This window comes from Salmo salar, chromosome 23 (assembly GCF_965601325.2).
Source record: "Salmo salar chromosome 23, fSalSal1, whole genome shotgun sequence".
Taxonomy (NCBI): Eukaryota; Metazoa; Chordata; class Actinopteri; order Salmoniformes; family Salmonidae; genus Salmo; species Salmo salar.
The window spans coordinates 8,079,637-8,099,406 of record NC_138313.1 but is presented as its reverse complement, the minus strand read 5'-3'; the positions used below and the strand labels follow the sequence as shown (position 1 = coordinate 8,099,406).

The window sequence follows — 19,770 nt, the reverse complement described above, 5'->3', positions numbered from 1 at the left end:
TAACAAGATGCAGCCATTTGCAATTAGTGAGAAGAATGAAAATCTATGTGTTTTATTTTTGGAATAATTAGACATAGGAATCTATTCTTATTCCGCTCACACCTCTAGAGAAATGTGATAAAATGTTCCATTGCTCGCTCTTTTAGAAACTGCCATGAAGTTATAATGCTTGTTCACACTGCAGTTTTATGACAGGTCTGATTTATAAGGGGAAACGTGCGTATGTATTCTTTTCAGAAATGGCATAATAAAGGCCCAGGTCACAAAATGCAAACTTTTGAGGGAAAACTGGCGCACAAAGGTTTTCTGGTATATTCTGTACACAACGTTTATAAATGAGGCCCCATATCTACCTGCTCTTTTAATTATGCTACCTGGCCGGGCTTGCCCTCCTCCTCAACAAGTGGTGGGGTGCAGTTAGCCTTCTGGTGGCTCCTGTTTTTTTTATTTTTTTTATCTCCTTCAGTTTGATCTGATGATTTGATAAACTCGTCTATCAGTGGGCGGGAATCTAAACTAGTGGCTGCTGCCTGTTGCTGACATTGTGTAAAACTTTCTTCCACACAAATTATGTTCACAAATAAACTACACAGAAACTGAAAATGTGCACCCATGACGTAGCAGATTTCCCCTGGCAATGGAACGGTTAGATAACGGTCCTGCTGGGAAGAAATTAGCTGCATTGCTGCCATACCATCCGCAATATCATCATTATTTCCCCTCTAAATGCAATTCATGTGAGATTTATATTTTTTTCAAGAGGTGCGCAGTTCAGGTAAAACAAGTGTTAAATAATGTATCATCATTCTGACGGAGCTCCATGAAATACTATCCTAGCCTAGCTGCTACACTGACCGCCGGTCTCGATTTGAACCCTCTACTCATTGCGCACGTGAGTAGACTACAACGGTAACGGTAAAAACAATAATAATTACGGTTTCTATTATGAGCATTAAACCAGGTCATGTAGCATATTGTCTACTGCAGTAGTGTGCATTCTCTACTAGAATAATTTGCAGACGCCGGGGGTGTGGTCTCTGACATCAGCACGCGCTGTTCTACTCCCTAGGTCTGGCTCGAGGTCTGGACCAGGCAAGCGTCATTATATCGGACCATATGGACGTCTGCATTTATATTCTGTATTTTAATAAACAAGTCGCACAAATTGGATAACGAATAGAAGGCACGGATAGAAGGCAAGAGCATCGAAAGAGAGGCAAGTTTATTCAGCATTTTTAGGCTACCACTCGAGTTTCAGCATGCTGCTCTGAAGTTCCTATTCGCCAAGTCACGTTTTGTAAGTGATATGTTTCCATGTCTTCATTTTATATTGTAATATGTAATGTAATGTACAATATTAGCCAGATACTATGGAATCCATATATTTAAATAATGTTCGATTTTTCTTATATCTGTAGGCCTACATTCTGTATTAGTTTTACTATAAATCATCCTTATATTGCTTCCTACAATAGTGATTCAAATAATGACATAATGATAATAGTACTACATGTTTGATCATTATATCAACATATTTAATGTCATAATAATGAGTCTAATGATCATGTAACTTTGATGACGTTTCCAGGTAGGGCTGGCTGGGAGTGAGAGGGCTGGCTGAGAGTATGCTGGACTGGATGCCTCGGCCTGTCAACTCTGCAGTGGATTAATATTATTCAGGTACAGGAGGGAGCCAGATTCGCGTGTTGTGTGTTCATCGTGCTGACACTATTAGACAGACAGAGGGGTGGAGCTTTAGAGGTGGACCTAACCAAGGAAGACTGTCTGGTTTCTTCTCAGTGTATGGTGCAGTTTCTCACCCTGATGCTGAAGGGATCCTTCCAATGTTGACTCTTTGATCTTCTCTTCAACCCAAGGGCTTCTAAATTACTAGACTACAGAGGGAACTGCTAAAGTATTAGGCCTCGCTGAGGCATTGGATTGAAGTTTGCAAAGTAAAAACAGCAGACGTGAGTGAGTGGCACAGGAGATCTCAGTTGGAGCCTGCCTGAGGACCTATCTATGAGCCTGTGACTGTGGCCATGACAGCCTCTGACAGCAGCTTCCAGTACCGTGCGCTCTTCGAGTACAAACGTGAACGTGGTGATGACATCAGCCTCCAGCCGGGGGACGTCCTGACGGTCCTGAAAGCCTCCCTAAAGGACTACCAGGAAGGGGACGAGCGCAGCCCCAAGGGATGGCTGAACGGCACCAACGAGCGGACCAAGGAGAAGGGCGACTTTCCTGGGACGTTTGTGGAGTATGCAGGGGTAGTGAGGCAGGGGCTGCCTGTGGCCAAGCCCTGGCCCAGGCCCGTACCCCCAACCCCTGGGGGAACACAGAGCAGCGTCGGGCCCGGGCCCCAGCCTCCAGGGGCCACTGCAGCAGGAGGTGAGTGTTGGGACTGGGGCTAGGGCATGCCAAGACCACTCCATTCAGAAACATGGAGTCTGGTAAATGTTTGAGCTATCTGTTATGAACTGTTAAATGAATGCAATTTAATGGTGCTTTGCTTTACTGTTGGTCTGGTAATCTATTCCGCTAGGGTTTTATTCTGATGCTGGACCAGAGGTGTACAGTAACACTGACTGAATGGCAGCCTGTCTGTTGGGTCATTCCATTTGATTTCAATCACTTTTTGACCGCACCCCTTTTGATTTGAACATAACTTTCCATACAGATTTTCCCACGGTAGAAGTGGTCAGAAAGCATCTTTTTGTTAGTGGAGGTGCTCAAAGTTGACCCGTTTTGCATACCCAATCATAACATGAGACATCCATGTCTTCATCACTGGAAAAGATTAAAGGTTGAGTTTGACATCATGAAAAAGCTTACAAACAGGGTTGTCAAACTATTTAATAATTTCTTGGTTATTTTAATTTTACTTACCTCTAACGTCAATTATAAAAAAACGTATAGACTCCAGCATTTTTTTTTGTGTGTGCATATGTTGTTGGTTAAACCCTAATTTACATAATCTGAAGTGTATGTGTTGTGCCCACCATCAATTGAGACACAGCAGGGTTGTTCCATATGATTTCAATCACTTTCTGACTGAACCCCTTTTGATTTGAACAAAATCTTCCATACATGTTTGCCCATTGTAGTAGTGGTCAGACAGGGACTTTTTGGACCTGAATACCAAAACATTCAGGAGATAGAGGTGCATAACGTTGACCCATTTTGCAAGAAGTCATTTCCATGTAAAAGGACCCATGAGCACCAACGTGAAGTTTATAGGAGTATATCAAATTTTGTGTGAAATGAAAGCTAACAGCCTATATTTTTGAGAAATTAAGGCATATATATATATTTTCAACCATTTTACATCCTAGAAATTACAAATAGGCAAAGACTTTGATTTCTGGTCATGGGCAATTCCACATTAACAGAACTACGCTTTGACTCAGTTCTTTTTTACATTAAATGTATGCCAAACAAAAACCATTGGTTTCAAAGTTTAACAAATCATACAACTCTATGCACGAGGACTGCTTTTAACAATTTCCACAGGACATTTTTCCAAAAACTGCAGATACAAACTTTGGTAAAGGAATTACTGTAAAATCTCTAAGGTTTTTATACGACCACATTTTGTCTGCAGAAATAATGGGGTGTTAGCTATGAGATGGAACTTGAGTTTGAAAAAAATCTATTTTGGTTATTGAACTACAGTAAGTGAAGGGGATTTACACCAGGTAACAGAATTACGGTGATGGAATTACGTCATGGGTCCCTGATCTGCCCTACAAAAAAATGTATAATTCTGAATATGAATGTACTTTTTCCTCATGTTTGGACATCACAACGCAGCATAGCACAGTAGAGTGCAATGCAGTACAATACTACACAGCGGAATAGAGTTCAGTAGAGTACATTCAAATATACTGTGCTATAGTTTTCTTTACTGTACTGTACAGTACTACTGTATTGTATTGGACTGTACTCTACTGTGCATTACTGTACTGTACTCTGCTGTGCTCTACTCACTGTACTGTACTGTAGTATACTGTGCTATCCAAACGTGTGAAACATATGTCTATGATAGGTTCAGATTTGGTCCAATCTGGTCCATCTGTGGATGTTAACATCAAGGCCAGAGTGGACTGACCAACTTTCAACATCTTTCCAATGTCCATCGACGTCCGGCGTCAGTCGGTCGGTGCTAAGTAGGTGAGGCTTCTGATTACAGTAAATTAAAAGAGAGGGGACTCATGGGTAGGGGTCAATAGGATCTGGTAGAGGTGACATAAACTGGAGAGTGAGAGGGAGAGAGAGGAGGGGTTGCTGAACATTACATTTACATTTTAGTCATTTAGCAGACGCTCTTATCCAGAGCCACTTACAGTAGTGAATGCATACATTTCATTTCATTCATTTTCTTTTCTTTTTTTTTTCTTTTTTGCCAGTGGAAGTACTGTAGCAGGTGACCCAACTGGGGTTTGTGACCATTATGATTTTCCATTGTAGCCAATTCAGTTGCAGTAATTCCATTACAGATTTGATTGATACGAGTTGTAATCACTTAATCATTAATGAACAAAATTGATATCAGAAAAATCACTACAACTAATTGGTAGGTCTACCATTACTTGTTACTTCTGTGAACTGCCATAATCCTCCCTCATGAGGGAGAGAAATTAGAAAATATATTAAAGATACAGTATGTGGGTTTTTGCTAAGGGAATTCAAGGCACAAGGCAATATTTCTTAAATTTACAGAAGGTAAACAATTTCTCCAAAACTAAATATACAGTAAGTGTTGAGATTAATTGGCATGGGTCTTTACATCAACTTTGTGCTTTGATTTATTTCTGATACTGTTTAAGACTTTCTCTGGTAGATGTTTTCTAAGACCCCTTTTCCATCTGTGATCCAGAAATCAAAACCTTTACTTTTGCCTCATATTTAAGGAAAATGGTTGAAAAATGTATCTGACGTAATTTCTCTAGAATATAGACTCTTAGCTTTCATTTGACATCCAATCTGATATGCTTTTATGTATGAACTTCACATGTTGGTCCTCATGTTTCCTTTTCAATGGAAATGCCCTCACAGAGATGGAAATGGGAGTTCAAAATCAAATCAAATTTTATTTTATTGGTCACATACACATGGTTAGCAGATGTTATGCGAGTGTAGAAAAATGCTTATGAGACCTACTAGCAAAAGTCTTACGGTATTAGAAATACATTCAAAACATTTTTTAAATGTAACCTTTATTTAACTAGGCAAGTCAGTTAAGAACAGATTCTTATTTACAATGACAGCCTACCCCGGCCAAACCCGGATGACACTGGGACAATTGTGCGCCGCCCTATGGGACTCCCAATCACGGCCGGATGTGATGCAGCCTGGATTCAAACCAGGTATTGTAGTGATGCCTCTTGCACTGAGATGCAATGCCTTAGACTGCTGCACCACTTGGGAGCCCATACATCAATACACATTAACACAATAATGTTGAAGTAAAGGCCCCTGCCAACTAATATCAACATTTCTATTTAGTTTTGCAGAAATTATTTGCCTTCTATAAGTTCAAGAAATATTATTATATCTTTAAGATATTTTGTAGTTTCTCTCCCTCATGAGGTGGAAGGATTATGAAAGTTCACTGATAATTTTTTTTAATGATCTATTAAGTTATTAAAATGCGTCACTCTTTTACTAAATCACAGTTGCAGTAGAGTACAGTACAGTAGAGTACAATACAGTACAGTAAAGAAAAGTAGAGTAGAGTATAGTTCAGTATGGTAGAGTTCAGTACAGTAGAACACACGAGAGTACAGTATAATGTAATATACTCTACTGTAGTATTCTCTACTGTACTGAATTTAGCTAGAAGATTTTAATGGGCTAATGTGATGCTCCATTAGCTGTTACAGGATAGGTACTGTTTGGTGTAGCACAGAGAATTTTCTACCAAATACAGTTGAAGTTGGAAGTTTACATACACCTTAGCCAAATACGTTTAAACTCAGTTTTTCACAATTCCTGGAATTTAATCCTAGGAAACATTCCCTGTCTTAGGTCAGTTAGGATCACCACTTTATTTTAAGAATGTGAAATGTCAGAATAATAGTAGAGAGAATTATATATTTCAGCTTTTATTTCTTTCATCACATTCCCAGTGGGTCAGAAGTTTACATACACTCAATTAGTATTTGGTAGCGTTGCCTTTAAATGTTTTAACTTGGGTCAAATGTTTAGGGTAGCCTTCCACAAGCTTCCCACAACAAGTTGGGTGAATGTTGGCCCATTCCTCCTGACAGAACTGGTGTAACTGAGTCAGGTTTGTAGGCCTCCTTGCTCGCACACACTTTTTCAGTTCTGCCCACAAAGTTTCTATGGGATTGAGGTCAGGGCTTTGTGATGGCCACTCCAATACCTTGACTTTGTTGTCCTTAAGCCGTTTTGCCAAAACTTTGGAAGTATGCTTGGGGTCATTGTCATTTGGAAGACCCATTTGCGACCAAGCTTTAACTTCCTGACTGATGTCTTGAGATGTTGCTTCAATATATCCACATAATTTTCCTGCCATCTATTTTGTGAAGTGCACCAGTCCCTCCTGCAGCAAAGCACCCTCACACCCCGTTTTTCATGGTTGGGATGGTTTTTCTTCGGCTTGCAAGCCTCCCCCTTTTTCCTCCAAATATAATGATGGTCATTATGGCCTAACAGTTCTATTTTTGTTTCATCAGACCAGAGGACATTTCTCCAAAAAGTGCGATCTTTGTCCCCATGTGCAGTTGCAAACCGTAGTCCGGCTTTTTTTTATGGCGGTTTTGGAGCTGTGGCTTCTTCCTTGCTGAGCGGCCTTTCAGGTTGTGTCGATATAGGACTCGTTTTACTGTAGATATAGATACTTTTTGTACCTGTTTCTCCAGCATCCTTTGCTGTTGTTCTTGTATTGATTTGCACTTTACCAAAGTACATTCATCTCTAGGAGACAGAACACGTCTCCTTCCCGAGCGGCATGACGGCTACGTGGTCCCATGGTGTTTATACTTGCGTACTATTGAACGTGGTACTTTCAGGCGTTTGGAAATTGCTCCCAAGGATGAACCAGACTTGTGGAGGTCTACCGTTTTTTTTCTGAGGACTTGGCTTATTTCTTTTGATTTTCCCATGATGTCAAGCAAAGAGGCACTGAGTTTGAAGGTAGGCCTTGAAATACATCCACAGGTACACCTCCAATTGACTCAAATGATGCCAATTAGCCTATCAGAAGCTTCTAAAGCCATGACATAATTTTCTGGAATTTTCCAAGCTGTTTAAAGTCACAGTCAACTTAGTGTATGTAAACTTCTGACCCACTGGAATTGTGATGCAGTGAATTATACGTGAAATAATCTGTCTGTAAACAATTGTTGGAAAAATTACTTGTGTCATGCACAAAGTAGATGTCCTAACTGACTTGCCAAAACTATAGTTTGTTGACAAGAAATTTGTGGAGTGGTTGAAAAATGAGTTTTAATGACTCCAACCTAAGTGTATGTAAACTTCCGACTTCAACTGTATGTATGGAAAGTTGAGTTCAAATCAAAAGGGGTGCTGTGAAAATGTGATTGAAATCAATTGGAACGACCCTGTTACAATATGAGTCCCCATGGACCAAAGTGCGAATTGGGCCTCCTGTCTGCCACATGTGTTACAGCTTTACTGCAGAGAAAGATAAAACATAGTATTTTTGCACTTCCACCAGACCTGAGTCCTGAGAAGTGAACATGTTGTGAAACAGCCTCTGTGTGCTCCAATATGTTCCAATGTGCTCCAGAGGCACATCCTGCCTCAAAGATGCTAACCTGCGTTAGCGTAATTGTGTCGCAATGTTTTTCTCACTGAAGTAGTCCCTAACCAAACTCAGGTGTTGGTTCTGCTGAAATGAATATACAGTGGCATTTGTGTTTGTGAAGATGATGTGTATGTGTCTTTGAGAAAGATTAGGTATACGTGTGTGTGTGTGTGTTTGTGTGTGCGCTTGTCTGAGTGTGAATGTGTGTCTGAGTATACGTGTCATGACTCGCAGGCAGCTGGATTTGTTTGGATGTTTTATTCAGCATCCAGATGAGCAAACGCAACACTCCTCACAAAGAGGACAAGCTCTGGTCTAACTGTATCCTGACTCCATGTGAGCAAGCAAACGCAACGCTTATCTTCTATGTGGCAGGCTTTGATTAAGGTTTTTACAGGGCTGGGGGTGCTCTGTTTTAGCTCTGTGTGTTTGGCCTGTTAGGATTGCTGTAGTGTGGTGTTGTGTGGTGTGGGCTAGTGCAGTGTAGTGTAATCTCCCGAGGGCAGATTCTGCGTGTAGACCGAAGAATCTGCCGGGACTGAATGGGATGCATGAGATATCGAGCTGCAGCAGTTTTGGTCTTTGGGCTTTTGTCACTGGTTATATTATCTGATCAGGCAGTCTCATGGTTCAAACACTACCTGTCTGATAGAACTCAGTGTGCCCAGTTTGATGGCAATTCATCTGATATGTTAACTGTCCAGAAGGGGGTGCCACAGGGCTCTGTTCTTGGAACACTGCTGTTTACTATCTATATTAATAATGTTGGTAGAAATATGTCGAATGCTAGTTAACATTTTTATGCGGATGACACAGTTATTTATTGAAGGTCTGTGAAGAACTCCAGTCTGCTTTTACTGTTGTCCAGACTCAGCTCTGTCAGCTGAAGTTGCTTTTAAATGCTGAAAAGACAAATGGTTGATGGTTTTCCTGAAATCTAAGATAAAACCTCAGACTCTTCCACGTATAGTCACTATGCAGGACAAGCAAATAGAAAGAGTAGAAACTTACAAGTACTTGGGTTTCTTGCTAGATGAGTGTCTCACCTTTAAACCCCACATCGAAGGTCTTATGAAAAAGCTTAGGCTCAAATTTTCGTAATAAGTCATGTTTTTCTTTTGAAGCAAGAAAGAGGCATGTTTCCGCTACATTTGTGCCTGTAATTGATTATGGTGATATCTTGTCTGTGTATGACCCTGTGGCGCATTACGTATGCTGGACACTGTGTACTATGGAGCGCAGAGGTTTGCTAGAGGAACACGGAGGGCTTAGTTTGCAGAGGAAGTCGTAGTGACCAAACAACACTTCTATCACTGTTTAAGTTTCCATTAACTTGTCCAGTGATTTTTGTTGACATTTAGAAAAAGTGTTCATAGAAAATAGATGCGACAATTGCCTGCTACGGTGTGTTTCCATTGAACTGATAAAAACAGCTGGACGTAATGACATCACACCAAAACCTGTCGTATAAAAATGGTGTTTCCATTATCCATATAGGCAAATTGCGCATTCATAAATTAGCAATAGCCTGTATACCCTCCAAACTGTCTGTTTCTTGTCTCAGGTAGCCCGCAAAAGCCAGCATGGATAGAATGCAAGAATTTACTAATATTTTCTAATAATTTCCAGAGCTAACATATTGCCACGGTCCGTGCTATGGTGAAACTTGCACTCCTGTAGATCTGAAGTAACTGAATGGTGAAATTTGCACCCAGCCAACTAGAAAAGCAAGGCGAAGCAATTCAGGCATGAAAAATAGATTTAGCAAGCAGTAGGCATTTAGAATTAAATGTTGACTGGAGCTTTATAGTTACTTGATGACATAACGTGCCCCACAAACTTTCAAAATGATTAATCAATCATGATTTATAAAAAACATAATTTGTCGCAATTAAGAAAGTTTGAAATCCAGCCCTGTCAAATACATTAAAATGTCTCCATTACACGTCACAATGCTGTTATTTTTTGCAACATTGCTTTTGTCGAATAAACCTGGGTCAGTGAAACCTGCGTAGTGTTGACAAGCAGGCATAAGAAGGCTCACAAATCTGAAGTGTACGGTACAGTACAGTACTTAGTGTTCCAAAACACTCTCCCTTCCTTCGATGTGCTTGGGAGGGAGAGAAGTGGAATAAGAATGGATTAAGTTCTAGAGTCCTGGTGGTGAGGCACATTCTTTGATGGAATTATGGGGCGCTCAAAGAATTACAGATAACAAGATTAGCGGTCTCTGAATTATTAAATTCACGACCCGTGTTCCTTCACTCATTCCCCCTGTTTCCTTCTTGAACATAAAAAAAGCAGCCGATTCCCACGCTTCCAGTCACAGGTCAATTAAAATCAGGTGTGAAACTGAAACTGATATGCTGACATAGCGATTAGCAAAGTCCTCCTATCTATCTCACCAGCGCATGTTCGAGCTTGACAACTAGCCATCCCATTTGGGTGTTAAACAGTACCAGTCAAAAGTTTGGACACACGTACTCATTCCAGGGTTTTTCTTATTTTTACTATTTTCTACATTGTAGTTAATAGTGAAGACATCAACACTACGAAATAACACATGTAATCATGTAGAAACCAAAAAAGTTAAACAAATCAAAGTAGGTGTTATATTTGAGATTCTTCAAAGTAGCGTACCCTTTGCCTTGATGACTGCTTTGCACACTCTTGGCTTTCCCTCAACCAGCTTCAGGAGGTAGTCACCTGGAATGCATTTCAATTAACCTTGTTAAAAGTTAATTTGTGGAATTTCTTTCCTTCTTAATGCATTTCAGCCAATTAGTTGTGTTGTGACAAGGTAGGGTTGGTATACAGAAGATAGCCCTATTTGGTAAAAGACCAAGTCCAAATTATGGCAAGAACAGCTCAAATAAGCAAAGAGAAACGACAGTCCATCAATACTTTAAGACATGAAGGTCAGTCAATTCGAAAAATTTAAAGAACTTTGAAAGTTTCTTCAAGTGCAGTCGCAAAAACCATCAAGCACTCTGATAAAACTGGCTCTCTTGAGGACTGCCACAGGAAAGTAAGAACCAGAGTTACTTCTGCTGCAGATGATAAGTTCATTAGCATTATCAGCCTCAGAAATTGCAGGCCAAATAAAGACTTCACAAAGTTCAAGTAACAGACACATCTTAACATCAACTGTTCAGAGGAGACTGCGTGAATCAGGCCTTCATAGTCAAATTGCTGCAAAGAAACCACTAACAAAGGACACCAATAACAAGAAGAGATTTGCTTGACTTGCACGAGCAATGAAAATTAGACCATTGGAAATCGGTCCTGTGGTCTGATGTGTCCAAATTTGAGATTTTTGGTTCCAACCGCCGTGTCAGAGTAGGTGAACGGATGATTTCTGCATGTGTGGTGTGATCGTGTGGGGGTGCTTTACTGGTGACACTGTCAGGGATTTATTTAGAGTTCAAGGCAAACTTAACCAGCATGGCTACCACAGAATTCTTTATTTATTTATTTTTTACCCCTTTCTCTCCCCCATTTTGTGGTAACCAATTGGTAGTTACAGTCTCATCGCTGCAACTCCCGTACGGACACGGGAGAGGCGAAAGTTGAGAGCCGTGCGTCCTCCGAAACACAACCCAACCAAGCCGCACTGCTTCTTGACACAATTTCCACTTAACCCGGAAGCCAGCCACACCAATGTGTCAGAGAAAACATTGTACACCTAACAACCGTGTCAGCGTGCACTGTGCCCGGCTTGCCACAGGAGTCGCTAGTGTGCGATGGGAGAAGGACATCCCTGCCGGCCAAACCCTCCCCTAGCGCGGATGACGCTGGGCCAATTGTGCACCACCCCATCAGTCTCCCGGTTGCGGCCGGCTGTGACAGAGCCTGGACTCGAACCCAGAATCTCTAGTGGCACAGCTTGCACTGCAATGCAGTGCCTTAGACCACTCGGGACTCCCCTGCTACCACAGCATTCTGCAGTGATACAACATCCCCTGGTTTGCGCTTGGTGGGACTATCATTTGTTTTTCAACAGGACAAATACCCAGGCCGTGTAAGGGCTATTTGACCAAGGAGGAGAGTGATGGAGTGCTGCATCAGATGACCTGGCCTCCACAATCACCCGACTTCAACCCAATTGAGATGGTTTGGGATGAGTTGGACCCCAAAGTGAAGGAAAAGCAGCCACCAAGTGCACAGCATATGTGGGAACTCCTTCATGACTGTTGGAAATGCATTCCTCATGAAGCTGGTTGAGAGAATGCCAAGAGTGTGCAAAGCTGTCATCAAGGCAAAGGCTGGCTACTTCAAAGAATCTCAAATATAACATCTATTTTGATTTGTGTCACGCCCTGACCAGGTGAACTCTTCTATTTTGGTCAGGGTGTGGCATTTCTATAGTTTATTTTCTATGTTTTTGGTATAGCCTTGCTTTGGGGCGTATTTCTATGTTGGGTTCTGTCGATTCCCAATCAGAGACAGCTGTCACTAGTTGCCTCTGATTGGGGAATCATATTTAAGTTCCTTTTCCCCCCACGATGTTTGTGGGTTGTTGTCTCTTTTTGTTGGAGCAGTAGCGATACGTTTATTCTCTGTTTTGACCGTGTTATTTCAGTCTGTAATAAATAACATGAGTTCGCTCCCAGCTGCGCCTTGGTCCACTTCTTCCTTCCTGCACGACGATCGTTACAGAACAACCCACCAAACCAGGACCAAGCAGCGGGAGGAAAAGGAGCGCGAGAGATGGGCTCGCGAGGGAAAGGAGTTCTGGACCTGGGAGGAGATCATGTCGGGGAAAGGACCCTGGCGGAAGGATTCCCAGGTCGAGGAGGTGATGCCAGCCGGTGGAAGGAGTCGCAGGCGGCGGTCGAGGAGGCCCGGAAGACACCCCCAAGAATTTTTTTGGGGGGGGCTAATGGGGTGGTCCGGAAGGGCAGAGGAAGAGCCCAGACCACTGCTCTCGTGGGGGATAACGGCGAAGGAGGAGGCAGAGATGTGGCAGGTCCTGGAGGACCTGCGTAGGGACAGCGTGGAGGAAGAGCCTTGGGTGGCAGAGGTGCGCACGGTATCGCCAGTGCGCCTGCACAGCCCAGTGCGCTCTGTGCCAGCGCCCCACATTTGCCGGGCTAGGGGGAGTGTTCAGCGAGGACGTGTTGTGCCGGCTCAGTGCTCCTGGCCTCCGGTGCCCCTTCTCGGTCCGATGTATCCTGCGCCGAGGACGCGCAGTGTGTCTCCGGTACGGCTGCACAGCCCAGTGCGTTCTGTGCCAGCGCTCCACACTTGCCAGGCTAAGGTGGGTGTTGAGCCAGAACGGGTGATGTCAGCTGTGCACTCCAGACCTCCAGTGCGCCTCCTCGGTCCAGGATATCCGGCGCCGCTTATGCGCACTGTGTCGCCGGTGTGCGGTCACAGTCCAGTCCGGCCCGTCCCTGCTCCCCGCACCAGGTTAGTGGTGCGTGTCCACAGTCCTGTCCGGCCCATCCCTGCTCCCCGCACCAGGTTAGTGGTGCGCGTCCCCAGTCCAGTCCGGCCCGTCCCTGCTCCCCGCACCAAGCCAGTGGTGTGTGGCCCCAGTCCAGTCCGGCCCGTCCCTGCTCCCCGCACCAGGTTAGTGGTGTGTGTCCCCAGTCCTGTCCGGCCCATCCCTGCTCCCCGCACCAGGTTAGTGGTGCGTGTCCCCAGTCCTGTCCGGCCCATCCCTGCTCCCCGCACCAGGTTAGTGGTGCGCGTCCCCAGTCCAGTCCGGCCCGTCCCTGCTCCCCGCACCAAGCCAGTGGTGTGTGGCCCCAGTCCAGTCCGGCCCGTCCCTGCTCCCCGCACCAGGTTAGTGGTGCGTGTCCCCAGTCCTGTCTGGCCCGTCCCTGCTCCCCGCACCAGGTTAGTGGTGCGTGTCCACAGTCCTGTCCGGCCCATCCCGGCTCCCCGCACCACTAACCTGGTGCGTGTCCCCAGTCCAGTCCGGCCCGTCCCTGCTCCCCGCACCAGGTTGGTGGTGCGTGTCCCCAGGCCAGTCCGGCCCGTCCCTGCTCCCCGCACCAGGTTGGTGGTGCGTGTCCCCGGTCCTGTCCGGCCCGTCCCTGTTCCCCGCACCAGGCCCACGGCGCGTGTCCACAGTCCGGCACGGCCTGTGTCCGGTCCACCGGTGACCAGTCCTGTTCCGGTCGGCGGCTCCGCTCCGGAGCCTGAGCATGCCGCTCCACCGTGGTCCAGTCCGGGCCAGAGGGGTAGGGCTAGGGTGGAGGCAGGGGGAGAAACACGCCCGGGGCCAGAGCCTCTACCGAGGGTGAGGCGCCCACCCGGGTCCCCCCCCCTAATAGACTTTAGGTTGGTGCGCCGGGAGTACGCACCGTTGGAGGGGGGGTACTGTCACGCCCTGACCAGGTGAACTCTTCTATTTTGGTCAGGGTGTGGCATTTCTATAGTTTATTTTCTATGTTTTTGGTATAGCCTTGCTTTGGGGCGTATTTCTATGTTGGGTTCTGTCGATTCCCAATCAGAGACAGCTGTCACTAGTTGCCTCTGATTGGGGAATCATATTTAAGTTCCTTTTCCCCCCACGATGTTTGTGGGTTGTTGTCTCTTTTTGTTGGAGCAGTAGCGATACGTTTATTCTCTGTTTTGACCGTGTTATTTCAGTCTGTAATAAATAACATGAGTTCGCTCCCAGCTGCGCCTTGGTCCACTTCTTCCTTCCTGCACGACGATCGTTACAATTTGTTGATTCCATATGTGCTATTTCATATATTTGATGTCTTCACTATTATTCTACAATGTAGAAAGTAGCAAAAATAAAGAAAAAACCTTGAATGAGTAGGTGTGTCCAAACTTTTGACTGGTACTGTAAGTTAGTGAGTTCGCTAACAAGATAAATAAACCACTGCACTGCAATTATGACAGTGGTTGATGAATCCCTGTTGGCTGTATGATCATTACTTGCAGGTGTAGAGGAGAGGAGCCAGGCAGACTAATCAGGGTTCATTGTGAAGGTAATGGGGTAAGCATATACCACACACTGCCTGGTGGAGATAAGCACACTCAGACACAGAGAGATCTGCATATAAAGGGATGTTTCCTTTTAAGTTGTTGGAGGAAGCTATTAGACAGGAACCAGACTTGCCCAGGAACCAGTAACTTCCACCTGCTAACCTGAGAATCTTTATGAAGTGTGTTATTAATGTTCTTTGACTTTGTGTGCGTGTGTTGTTCTCTATATAAGTTTAACCTTCAGATATTTTTGAGTTGACCTGGAATGAGGTCTGGCCACACATACAGAACACCCCATCACCCTCTGGTGCATCTAAACATTCCCCTGACACACACACACACCACACACACCACACACACAAAACAGACCTCACTGTCTAAAGCAGCGGTTCCCAACAGTTTCCGTTCCGAGGACCACCAAATCACCGTCAAAAGCTCTTGAATTTTTTGCATAAAATATCTTGGTCGACAAATTTAGAGTCAGTTTTATCAGTAAATGCAACAGTTGAAATGCCTATTACTATAAACAATATTAGGACCACCATTTTCCGGAGTTGCGAAATTTCTTTAACATAAAATATCTTGCCGGTCACATTTAGTCAATTTTAGTAGTAAATGCAACAAATTCTTCTTCTTCTTCTTCTAATTATTATAAACAATTTGCATTGTTAATAGTAATGTAAAATAGCTTATAATACCAATAATACTTCCACTTGTTATTTTTGTATAACATTTAAAAAAAAAAAATAATGTAATAACTAAACTTTTTTTTAATATACCTTGACTTCAGAAAGTCTTCACGCCCTTGGACTTTTCCCACATTTTGTTGTGTTATAAAATGGATTCAATTGAAATATTTTGTCAATGATCTGCATAAAATACTCTAATGTCAAATTGTAAGAAAAATTCTAACGTTTGTAAAAAATATATTACAAATATAACACTAATATACTGTATCTTAATTACATAAGTATTCCCCCTTAGTCAATACATGTTATGATCACCTTTGGCAGGGATTACAGCTGGGAGTCTTTCTGGGTAAGTCTCTAAGAGCTTTGCACACCTGGATTGTACAATATTTGCACATTTTTAAATCTTTTATTCTTCAAGCTCTGTCAAGTTGATTGCTGATCATTGCTAGCCATCCATTTTCAAAACTTTCCATAGATTTTCAAGCCGATTTAAGTCAACATTTTAACTAGGCCACTCAAGAACATTCAGTGTCATCTTGGTAAGAAACTCCAGTGTATATTTGTATTGTATTTTTTTAGGTTATTGTCCTGCTGAAACGTGAATTTGTCTCCTTGTGTCTGTTGGAAAGCAGACTGAACCAGGTTTTTCTCTAGGATTTTGCCTGTGCTAAGCTCTATTCCATTTATTTTTATCCCAAAAAAACTCCCTAGTCTTTGACAATGACAAGCGTACCCATAACATGATGCAGCCACCACCATGAATTTGTCCCACAACATAACACTTTGTATTCAGGACATATAGTTAATTTCTTTGCCACATTGTTTTGCAGTTTTACTTTAGTGCCTTATTGCAAACAGGATGCATGTTTTGGAATATTTTTATTCTGTACAGGCTTCCTTATTTTCATTCTGTCAATTAGGTTAGTATTGTGGAGTATTACAATTTTGTTGATCCATCCTCAGTTTTCTCCTGTCACAGCCATCAAACTGTAATTGTTTTAAAGTCACCATTGGCCTCATGGTAAAATCCCTGAGCAGTTTCCTTCCTATCCGGCAACTTATTTCGGAAGGACGCATGTATCTTTGTAGTGATTGGGTGTATTGATACACCATCTAAAGGGTAATTAATAACTTCACCATGCACAAAGGTATATTAAATGTCTGATTTGTTATTTTTACCCATCTACCAATAGGTGCCCTTCTTTGTGAGGCATTGGAAAACCTCCATGGTCTTTGTGGTTGAATCTGCATTTGAAATTCACTGCTCGACTGAGGGACCTTACAGATAATTGTATGTGTGGGGTACAGAGATGAGGTATTCATAAAAAAATCATTCCATACAACTTATTATGTGACTTGTTAAGCACATTTTTATTCCTGAACTAATTTAAGCTTGCCATAACAAAGGGGTTGAATACTCATTGACAAATGTTTTATACATTTTTAAACATTTCTAAAAACATAATTCCACTTTGACATCATGGAGTATTGTGTGTAGGCCAGTGACAAAAATCTCAATGTAATCAATTTTAAAATCAGGCTATAACATAACAAAATGTGAAAAAAGCCAAGGGGTGTGAGTACTTTCTGAAGGCCCTCTACTTACTGTCCCTTCTCCTTCCCCTGCCTGTCTTCCTCAATAGCTGCCTCTGTTTCTCTCCACTTCTCTCTAAATGTCTTTCTATATAACTGTCCGTGTCTATCTCCCCCCTCTCCATGTGATCAATAGCAGCAGCAGGCTGATGGGGTTTAGTCACTGGGATCGATGCTGCAGCACTGGCAAAATGAGCACAGTTACTGGATCGAATCCCTGAGCTGACAAGGCAAAAATCGGTCGTTCTGCCCCTGAACAAGGCAGTTAACCCACTGTTCCTTGATAGGCTGTCATTGTAAATAAGAATTTGTTCTTAACTGACTTGCCTAGTTAAATAAAGGTTACATTTAAGAAGAAAAAAAACTTGTTGGCCTAATGTATTTATTTTTTTATGTCAAGATGAAGAGGCCAAGAGGAGTTTTCCCATAACTTTTTAGGCCCATTATACTCATCTCTCTTTCCCCCAGGTAGACAATGTTTTTTTCATTTAACACCAGGGCTTTCTCGCTCCTTCTCTTTTTATCTCTTATTTCTTGTTTCGATGGTATATGAAGAGTTCACTTCTGCACTAAGCCTATATTCTGATTTGTGAAGAGTTTTCAGGGCTTTATAAGGTCTGTGTTCTCCTTTTCTATGGATCATATTCATCTCTTGTTGGAAGGGGTGTGTTGCTCATTTTTGAAATATGTGTACTCAATGTGGAGGGGTGGAGGGGTTTGTGTGTGTGTCTTGAGACTCTGGCAGAACACTCATCTGGCTCACACACCCTGCTCTGCTTCACCAATTGTTTTTAGTTTGAGTTTTTTCTTGTCCCCCATCTTTGGAGAACAAAAAATATATTTGTTTTTACAGCTTTTTCTTTTTTGTTACATGTACATTCTACACATTTTACACGGCACTTTTTTTTTACACAGTAGTTGCATAGCACGAAAATGTAAGTTCACCAGTGTTGTTGTTGTCGAAGAAAGCAAAGTGGGTCTGTCTGACACGTTTCTACTTTCTACGTTCAAAGCACGATCCTGAGATCAGCACCATTTAGCATCTCTTAACAAACTACTGCCACATAGTATATTCACAGGACTCACATCAGATAGTGTGGCTCAGTATTAAAAGGATATATAACATCACCATTACTATTGTCAGTGTCATCATGGTGTGATAAGGTATTTTACTTTACTCTACATACAAATAAAAAGTATTTCAGAGAAATGAATGGAGAATGAATTCCCAATAATGTCTAAAATGTTGTTACACTCATATTGTAAAAATGATATAGGTATTTACTTGTTATGATGACCATTGTAATATCACCATATTTACACAATCAGCTTTGGAGCCATAAAAAAAACCACTGGGCAGATCCACAAGCTTTCCAAATAACAACGACAATAGCAAAGGCATTATGTTAATGTACCTAATCTCTGTAGTATTCAAGGTTTATTTGTGTAGCTTTAGATCTTTCACTTCGGTTTTGAAAGTCCATTACCAGGGTTGTGTGTGTTAAAGTGATGAATAGTGCTGCAGTCCGATTGGGAGATCAGGTAATACAAATCTACATGGCTGTTCCAAATAATGTGCCAAACAGGCATGAATAAAACAAAAGGATAACTAGGCCTACAGCCCAGGCAGAGATCCTCCTCAGAGACTAGCTGGGAATGAAGACTATTATTATAGTGTTCTGGTGTTCCAGTGTTCTAATGCTCTTTTCCTGTTTGGTTACATCTACTGGGTTCATGTATAGATCATTATCAAGAGGTGATGATATTACAACCAAATAGTTATAACATTTATTTAACGATCCCTTGAAAACGGCACGCAGTTGTCAGTGGTTTTAGCGGAGCTGGGGTCTACTTGCCCGCCCAGCAGGCAAATTGTACGCTCTGCATCTTATTGTGATGTTTTATTGATAACGACCTATACTACTAGGTGATGTTGTAGTTCTAAATTGGAATAAATGTTGCACACTAATGGAACATAGCATCTGTGAGAGCTGAGTGTGAGAACCCTGGTATCTGTCTGTTCTTAATGGGCCATTATGATGTGTATATGCAGTTATAAAGAGAGAGAGACACGTTTAGCTACAGTGGCTGAGCAGTGATGGTGAGAGGGAGAGAAATGCACTTCAGAGCTAGGGAGGTAGACAGGCAGGTGGGAGTATAACCAAGCACTGCCAGTAAAGTCATTTTACTGGATGACTGATTGGCCTTGGTATTGCTTAGCTGGATCCAACATCCATGCAGGTGAATTTACTTGTCAACAATAAAAACAGATGTCCTTGCAAAATGGCTGTTTTGTTTTCCCTCCCAATAGAAAACTAGTTGTGAACCTATTTCCAGCCGCCACGTAACCTGTGTGTTATATCACAATTCAGTTGAAATGCAGGCAGTGAGCAGCAGCCTCTGTCTGTGTAGCATCTATCTTGATCTCGTGACATCTCTGTTTTAATGGAGATGTTTGGCACTCAATTACACTCTGGAACGATTCTGAAACACATGCCTCCCCAGTAGGGTTGGCATCCTTACCCTTACCTCCCGTGTGTATCAAAGATGGCCGCCTATTATTTTGTGTGTATGAATAGACACACGTTACCATCTAAACCTGGACCCCAGCACCATGCCAAAAGCAGATGAAACACTCTTCCTTTGTGTGCTGTTTTGGGACCTTTCTGCTGCTATTGTGGCTTTCCAGCCACCTCTCCATTTTCCATGAAGATTATAAACACAAGGGAGAGACTTGGA

General features: G+C 42.6%; 1 protein-coding gene across 1 annotated transcript in view; it reads left to right on the top strand.

Annotated features, from left to right (window-relative positions):
- Positions 1–1,107: 1,107 nt before the first annotated feature.
- The window catches only part of LOC106584012 (phosphatidylinositol 3-kinase regulatory subunit gamma), a 324,331-nt gene continuing 305,668 nt past the window's right edge, over positions 1,108–19,770 (top strand). Inside the window, exons 1-2 of the mRNA XM_014168762.3 lie at positions 1,108–1,297; positions 1,589–2,391. Of these exons, the coding sequence (XP_014024237.2) occupies positions 2,043–2,391 (349 nt within the window). The 5' untranslated portion in view covers positions 1,108–1,297; positions 1,589–2,042. The remainder of the gene's footprint in view (positions 1,298–1,588; positions 2,392–19,770) is intronic.